Consider the following 9,128-nt stretch of genomic DNA (forward strand, 5'->3'; position numbering starts at 1 on the left):
ACAGAAACTATAGTAATTGACCCTACAAACTCAAATACTTAATTTTAGTGTTTTAAATATTTAGCAACACCGCAACTGGAAACAAGTTCCTTGTACGTGTGAACGTGGTTAATAAAACTGATTATGTCTATGATGGATGTCATAATTTGACTGAATTGTTATATGAATGAAACATTACTGAAGTAAATCGTTAGTTGTATTTTACGACTATCAAAAAGGAAAACAGTAAAAAAAAAAAAAAAAAAATGAAAAAATTATATATATATTATTTTGTGTGTGTGTGTATATTATGTTATTAAAAATAAAATATATATATATTTGTATATATTATGTTATTAAAAATAAAAAAAATATACAGATCAGTACTGTTTTTAACAAGGCATGGTTGTCTGTTACTCTTTAGAAAATAGGGCCATTTACTGTTAAAGACTAATTTGAAATTTGTTGAAATATGTATCTATGAAACAGTTAAATATGTTTTAATTTCTTATTGAACCCATACTGTAAGAGTTGTATAACAAAATAGAATATTCCATTATACAGGTAGAAAGGAATAAAAAATAATTCACAAAAATCTATCGAGGAAAAAAAAAACCTGTGAACAACGATGAGTGTTTTAGTTTTCAGAAAGAACCTCCTTTTGGTATGGTCCGAGTTCAGAGGTGGCTGCGCATGCTCAGATCGTCACACGAAGAAGAGTTTCATTGCTAACTAACTAGCTGAATCATTCGACTAAGGATTCACCTTGTTTGTATAGTTACACGTGCTTTTTAGCAATGGCTGCGAGATACGACAGGGCCATTACTGTGTTCTCTCCCGATGGTCATCTCTTTCAGGTGGAGTATGCACAAGAAGCTGTAAAGAAAGGCTCGACGGCGGTAAGTTTCTAAATGAAACTAATGCTAATGTTAGCAGCGCTTAGCCTGAGAATCTAGCTAGCAGCAGTAGCCACTTAAACTGTTATGAGTATTTTAATTAAAAGCCATTTCTAGAAAATATTACACTTAAAATAGTAAAACAATGCACCTGTCATACTAGGCATATATGTGACGCGTTAATTTAGGGTGATATAGAAGTCAGCGCCGTTGACTAGCATTTTGTCGCTTTGTCATCCTGTCATCACTTTCTGTTTGTTGCGTGTCTTGCAATAAACTGATGATAATGTTTGTAACAGATCTTCATAGGAGAAGATTGTACCATGCTTTTGGGCTTTGTCTTCAATTTACATTGAATAATACTACCGACACTTTTTTTTTTTTTTTTTTTTACAGTTAAGGTTCTGCTTTTTTGTGGTTCAGGTTCGCGCCTCTTGGAGTTTTTGAATGTTGCTATTAAAATCTGATTGAAAACATCAACATAGTCAAGTATTTCATAGAACCGAATTTAAAATCATGGTCAAAATATATTTAGGAAATATAATTGTCTAAGTAGTAGTGATGAACTAATACATCGGCCGGCCGATATTATCGGCCGATTTTTGCTTCTTTTTTTTTGCTTGTATCAGCATTGACCAATGTGGGCTGCTGCATTCGCCAATCTGCATTATTTACAGAGAGCAGAATTTTTTTTACTTGTTCTTGTTCGACATCAAGTGTTTTTAATATATGTTTTTTTTTTTTTTTTTTTTTTTTTTACTTATTGTCGTCTACCCCACCTTTTTTAATTTCAATTAATATTCCTTTTTTTAAAATTGAGACTTGTACCATTCGTTATCATCATTGTAATTGTTATGACGTAAATTGAGGGAGCAAAAGTAATATCGGCTAAAAAAAAAATCGGCAGTCCGTATCGGTCATCGGCTATGGCTGATGGGATAAAAATAGGTATTGGCCCTAAAAAAAATCCTTGTCGGTCAATCCCTACTAAGCAGATTTATTTCTGGTTGGTATTGGTTTGTTTTCCTGGAACATTACACATTTTGTAATTAATGGATGAGTTAGATTCCACTGTTGATTAAAACAAACAAGATTGTGATTGCAGTTGTAGACCAACATAATTACACTTAATTAAAAACATAAAAAGCTGCTTCAGCTGTACATTATAATTTTAATGAAATTTAAAGCCACAATTACATGCAACTTTTTAGTTATTTTAATGTGGTCTTCACGTTTAATTAAAAAAAAAATTGTATTTCTTTTTATTTATTTTTTGTCAGTAATCACAGTAAACAAGAATAAATTGTCTAACTTAAAATATTAAAAATATTAATGCTGTTGCTAAAGTGGAGGATCCAGACTTGTGCGTCTTGCTTTGCAGTGAAAGTGTGTCAATTAGTTTTGATTAACAAAAAATGTTTGTTTTTTTCCTCCTCTCTTTGTAGGTGGGAATAAGAGGGAAGGATATTGTTGTCCTCGGGGTAGAAAAGAAATCAGTAGCAAAGCTGCAAGAGGAAAGAACTGTTCGCAAGATCTGTGCGCTGGATGAGCATGTCTGCATGGCTTTTGCTGGTAAAAAATAAAACTACTTTTTTTAAGTTCCCAACCAGTTATTTAACATTGGCACAGCAGATTTAGGGATTGCCATAATTTCCTCTGATGTTTTCCAGGCCTGACAGCAGATGCTCGAATTGTGATAAACAGAGCCCGGGTTGAGTGCCAGAGCCACAGGCTAACAGTTGAGGACCCTGTCACAGTGGAGTACATCACACGCTACATAGCTACACTCAAACAGGTATGTATATATTTTTATTGTAATGATTCTTTGGAAAAACTTTGCACATGCTGTACTTTGCTTTGTCCCTTTGTTGAAGCTGTTATAAGTTTCATCCACTGTTTTTACACATTTGACCTAAAATCTTTAAAATGTACTTATTAGAAGATATTGGCCTAACTTTTGGGTGGTAGTTCTTCTATCCTCAGGAATTGTGCCTCTTCAACTGTCCTTGATTACTTGCTAACTTCAGCCACCAGTGCGTCAGCCATGCACTCTTTAAGGGGGAGTAAAGGCCCCTTAGGACAGCTCTGCTTCATTGTCTACTACAAAACTGCGAAGTTGAAATTGTTAGGTCACAACTGTTTTATCCTCTTTCGAAAACCAAAGTGGGTTACCTTGGTATCTTTAACTTTTCTTGATTTTGAAAAAACAAAAAATTTGAGCAACCAAAAGCAGCACAAGTTGACATTTTAACCAAAAAAGCTGGCTAAAGGATCTAAAAAGCAGACTGAATGCTTCACTCTAATAGCAAACAATGGGATGTTTACAGGCAATGTGGCACCATCAGTCACATGTTTTCAAGATGGCCAAACACAGACTCTTAAAGCTGCAGTTTGTAAGTTTTTTTTTTTTTTTTTTTGGTTTTATTTGGTCAAAAATCCATAATCATGTTTTATAACACTTCATGCACTTTGGATTTTAGCCAATCAGAGATCTTCCTACCAACAGAATTATCCCATGGGCTGTTTGAAGCATTACTATTGGCTGCTCGTAATAAGTTGATACACGTTCTAAATCTGAGAGTAGGGACAGTCCCATGGCATTATAATCCAGCTGAAGTCTCTAATGCAGCTTTCATCACTGCGGTTACACGGCAAAGCAAGAGGAAAAAGGAAGACTGAGGTGGAGAAGCAACAGAATAAAGGCACAAACGTGTTAAGGAGGAACGCTGTCCTCGGAGTCGGTGTGTGCAGCGAACTGTGAGCGATCTGCTTTCAGTCAGCGCAGTCTGCCCTGAGGAAATGAGAACAGACGGAATAGCTTATTAGAAATATCTAAGGTGGAAAGAACGGAACCAATTCATCTGCAATGTGGACGGAGTGTGTCTAATCAGCTGATAAATAATAATACATTTTATTTGTAATGCACTTTACATTTGATACCAAATCTCAAAGTGCTACAGGATTAAATAAATAAATAAAACACAACTTATATTAAAAGACAGAACTAAAAGAGTCATTAACTGTTAAAATAAGTTTCTGTAAAAATGTGATATCGGCTGCTTGTGTTTTAGGAGCAGCTGTGACTCTGACCATCTTACTCTCCTCACAGCAGCGAGTGATATGTGCTTTCATGTCTCTAAAACATCAGAAAACTTTCCAATAGCACAAGATAAAGTCCCTACATTTGTTACTAGTCTCTATGGAGAAAACTGTCGCAAAGAGTTCCACAGTGTAACATATGCATAACACACATACATGAGGTGTCAGTGAGTGAACCACATCAGATCTTGTTAAACGACCTCACTCCTCAATGCATTTTAGCTGGAAGTTGATTGCACTTTATTTTCATAAACGATACTGGGAACTTTCATAGATGTTTGTGGTTGCCTGTTTATTAAAATAATTTAAGAACTCAACAGAATCAGAATTTGTTGTAGGAGCAAAAGTTTTTGAAAAATGTAATCAGCCTGTAGCATCATTAGCTACAGGAAACAGATGTGTGAGACAAGGGCCCATTACTTCCTCTGCTTTGTACTGCGCCTACGGGCGGAGCGGTGGTCAAATTAATCGATGCGTCAATTAGTTTTAGCACTTTTAATATGAAAAAATTTACGCAAGTCATTGACCAGCTAATTTTCCCGGCCCTAATCAGGATATATTGTATCGTATTCGTGACATACAAATCATGAATCATAGCGTATCGTCTGATTCAAGGCAGTGCACACACTTAGTGCAAAATAATGTATTATTACGCATAGATCTTCTAATAAGTACATTTCAAAGATCTTAGGCCAAACTTGTAAAAACGGTGGAGGATCCCTTTAAATGTTTCATGAAATGTGAAAATTAGCATTTAAATATAGGTTTTGTTAACATCCGCAGCGCTATACCCAAAGCAACGGGCGCAGGCCGTTTGGCATCTCAGCGCTAATAGTTGGCTTTGACTACGATGGCACTCCAAGGCTGTATCAGACGGATCCTTCAGGAACTTACCATGCTTGGAAGGTTGGTTACAGTCATTGGTGTACATTATTTTTCTCTTTTTTTTGCTCCTTGCAGAGCTGCCAGTGTAATCATCTGAATGTGTGTTATATGTAAATGTTGTGAACTCATTTGAAATATTTAGGCCAATGCAATCGGTCGAAGTGCGAAAACAGTGAGAGAGTTCCTGGAAAAAAATTACACAGACGAGGCCATCACCGGGGACAACGAGGCCATCAAGCTGGCCATCAAAGCTTTGCTCGAGGTGAGGTCATATTTAGTCTTAAACAAAAATGTATTTGACGTTGGACGAATTGTCGTTGGCTCCTTTTATTCAAACTGAATAAATCCCAATGCAGTTGTTATTCAGTCTGCTGCTGTGCATCTGATACATGAAACACTATTTTGATCCTGAATGTGATTTAAAATAAACTGTATTCAGAGAGTAGCATAGAGGCAGCATTGCAATCTGCAGCACCACCAAGTGGTAAAAAGAAAAACTCAAAGCTTTAATGTAAAACTATGCTCGTTGTGATCACCTGATTACATTTTAGACCAACTTACCCTTACATTGGTAAACACTCTGTCTTACTGTCACTACTGCATTTCACTAGTTCAGAATTAGATTAAATTTATTTTACTATGTATAAATTCTGATAAAATAAAATCCCTTGTTGATTAAAATCAATTTGCTGTCAAGCTTTGAGTAGTAATCATGTGGGAATGATTTGTGTTCTGGAGTTTGATGCTTTAACATTGCTTTTCATGGTTACAGGTTGTCCAATCTGGAGGAAAGAATATTGAACTTGCTGTCATCAGACGAAATCAGCATCTGAAGGTCAGATCGCGTAGCTGCTGACTTTAAACTTTAACCTCATTCCTGATGGAGACAGTTGTCAATCACCTGCTGCATCCTTTGCCTTCTGACCCGGGGTTTCCACTGGATACGTGTCCACTGCGCCACGGCACCGATCCGGTATTTCACCGCCGTCCGGTAATTCACACCAGTTGCGTTTTGAGTGCGCCGCAGTGCGCTCCGGTTGAACGACTGTGACGTCACGAGACAGAGCAGTTCTCACGATATTTATATAATCGCGTGAAAACGTGGTTAAATGTATGTGTTATAAACGCAACAATAAACATGTCATTGTTCCTAACGAAGGAGAACAAGAAGGTTGGCCTCTGGATTTGTCATAGACACATTTTTTAGCAACAGCCAACAGAGAAGAGATAAAACTGCACCAGTAAAACATGAACTAAATCAAAGTTGCTGCAGTTTCCAGTACAGTTACAGTATGAGAGGAATCAATATAGTGGATGTGAATTTGTTTTTACACATTATGACGTTTGGTGATGTATTTACTTGAAATATAATCTGAAATGTTTTGTTTTTAAAAGTAACCCGATATTTTATTGCGGAGTACGTGCTTAATTTCCTGTGTAGCTTCATTTGCTCTGTGCTGATTGATGCGTCGTGCTCCAGTGTCTGCTAGAAATAGAAGCCCTCCGTATATCTGGTGGAGGGCACCGGAGTACCGCATCTGGGAAGGAGCAGACACGCACCGCAGCGGACCCGGTGGAAATTAACACATAGAATAAAGTGGAAACCTATCAGCTACGGTGACGTAACGCAGCGGAGCCGCATCCAGTGGAAACGGGGGGTCAGTCTCCAGAGCATTGATTGCTGCCTCCCTCCACTAATCCATGTGTTAATGTGTTTGTTTGTAGATTTTGGAATCCAAAGAGATTGAGACTCTGGTGGCTGAGATTGAGAAGGAGAAAGAAGAAGAAGCCGAGAAGAAGAAGCAAAAAAAGGCCACTTGAATCAATGAATTAAATGTCTTTATTGCACTGGGATTGAATACTGGGGTTTCAAACGTGAACAAGAGTTGGTTCAATTATTTCTCTGTAAAGATCTGTATCCTCTTTACATTTAAATCAGTTCCTGTACTTACAGTTTTTTGATCACACACTCGCAATGTCAAGTTAAAATTCAGAAGTTTGAAAAAAAAAAAAAAAAAAAAATTTCACCCACCAAATGGCTCTGATAGTGATCGATCTCACATTTTCAAACTATTCATAACATTTATATATCTATGTTCAAACTTAATAAAAGTGGGATGTTTAAATGTTTTCTACCAAGCTAGTTTAATTCATGTTTTCTGTGTTTGTCATGTGACTCTCCCAGAGGTCAGCATTCAAAAATAATAGGAATATTTATAAAGTCAAAACTTCACTGGCAGACAACTGTTCAGCACCATTGGATGTCATTGATAGAAGAGCGAAGTACTTCTCCATATTAGGGAAGCTTTGTTTAGGATTAGTGTTAAGAAAAAACTATTCATAGTATTAAATATTTGCATTATTATATAGAAATTATATAGTTAAACTCTTCACTGAATCGGTTGCAGAACTGTAAATGTGATGTATAACAATGCACATCTTTTCTCACTCATTCTACAAAGCAATTATTTGTAAAATCAACCTCAAAGAAAACATTAATTAGAAATGAGTCTTACACAACTATTTGAATGTGTCAGGGTTTACGCTAGTGGAGTATTACTATTCATTGGTTTTGTTGAATAATATGTTTAAACCTTACATCAGTGAAACCCCTCCCTCAGCTACAATTCCTATTTTCATTTTATGGAAAGATTTTTAAAAAGAAAACTGCCTTCGATAAAGCCTATCTGGTTCAAACAAGTACCACTGCAGTACTTAATCTATATTTCAGGCATTTCTCTTCAATATGCGCTGTAGTAGTGGGTGTAGTATAAAGTGCTTACAGCACTTTATACTACACCCACCACACACACACACACAAAGGGACATCCATGCACACCTTAAAAGCAGGATGAGATCTTGAAGTTATGCAAAGTATTATACTTAAACTGTTTAGGAGAAATTGGATCTCTTCTGGAATCTATTCCTACACTGTTGGATTTCATTTTATGAATAGTACTGATCATTTTTTTTTTTTTCAGACACCAGTTCACAGAACCTTTCATTGAATGCTGTAGACCAGTGTTTCTCAAATGAGGGTCCGTGTACACCTAGGGGTACGCAATGGCACTACAGGGGGTACTTCAGAGAGTGGAAAATTAACAAATGAAATCATTCAAATATTGGTTTTTAGAATGTTTATTTTTAGTTAAGATATATTACCATACAGAATATTACCAGCAACTGATAAAAGCACAAAATAAAAGAAAAAAATATACTGAATGAGAAACAGAACAAACAACAAAATAACACCAAAAACACACAGAGAGAAAAATACTTACCAGCAACAAAGACACTAAATGAGAGAAAAATATACAAGGTCACTACATAATACACAAAAATATGAGAACAACACCAAAAATACAAAAAAATAACACACAGAGAATATTTGAAATAATACACAAAATAAGAAAAAAAAAAAATACTGAATAATAAAAGCACAAAATGCACACACACAAAAAAAACATAAAATAATGACAGAAATCTCGATTAGAACGTGAACTGAAAACACAAAAGTCAGTCTTGTTCCCACAAGAGGAGGGAGATTCCAGATATGATAAAAATCTATAGAAATAAATCTATTCAGGAGGCACTAAATACTGTTTGATTCCACTTATTCACTTTAAAATGTGTATCACTCATTCATTCCATCATTATTCTCTATAGTTGTTTTTTTTTTACAGAATTCTGAGCAAAATGTTGTAATCAGACATGACGGCGTGCTTAATTCAGAAATGAGAGAAGGGGCACTTCAGCCAAAAAAGTTTGAGAACCACTGTTGTAGACCATAGATCTATCTATATAGAGAATAACTGCATTTTAAACCACCGCTGGCTGTGAAGTACAATTATGATCATTTGACAGGTTTTTCTTATAAAAACCTGTTGTTCTGTGAGTATTCAGCTTTCTTTACGAAGTGTTCTCTTTCCCTCAGTCATTTAAAACAAATTAGTAACAAGTGAATGAAGTGTCTAATGGCGGTCCATGGAGATCCACTTTTTGCCTGTTTTTTTTTTTTTCTTTTTTTTTTATTTCCCCCTAAATTCGCTTATCAAGCAACTGCTGCTCTGAATTCTCAACGACACAATTATGGCCGGCGGTTTGGTTGGGCTGCTTAATGGGATCTTGGCCTCAGACCCCAGTGGGAACTTTCAGTGACTTTAATCTGGAACCCTTTGAAAAGTTGTGCTGTGCTCAGGAGCCCCAGGGGGTTCCCCCGACTCTCACCAAGACATAATGGTGAATGGTAAAGTCCTTCATTTAGAGTCA

The 9,128-nt window shown here is 36.1% G+C and overlaps 1 protein-coding gene across 1 annotated transcript; it reads left to right on the plus strand.

The window, feature by feature from the left end:
* The first annotated feature begins 656 nt into the window (after positions 1 to 656).
* psma8 (proteasome 20S subunit alpha 8) lies at positions 657 to 6,806 on the plus strand. Its single transcript, XM_028472587.1, has 7 exons — positions 657 to 878; positions 2,321 to 2,447; positions 2,546 to 2,670; positions 4,758 to 4,880; positions 5,002 to 5,121; positions 5,632 to 5,694; positions 6,585 to 6,806. The coding sequence occupies exons 1-7, from the start codon at positions 777 to 779 to the stop codon at positions 6,678 to 6,680; spliced, it is 756 nt and encodes a 251-aa protein (XP_028328388.1). The 5' UTR covers positions 657 to 776; the 3' UTR covers positions 6,681 to 6,806.
* The last annotated feature ends 2,322 nt before the right edge of the window (positions 6,807 to 9,128 follow it).

This window comes from Gouania willdenowi, chromosome 17, assembly GCF_900634775.1.
Source record: "Gouania willdenowi chromosome 17, fGouWil2.1, whole genome shotgun sequence".
Classification (NCBI taxonomy): Eukaryota; Metazoa; Chordata; class Actinopteri; order Blenniiformes; family Gobiesocidae; genus Gouania; species Gouania willdenowi.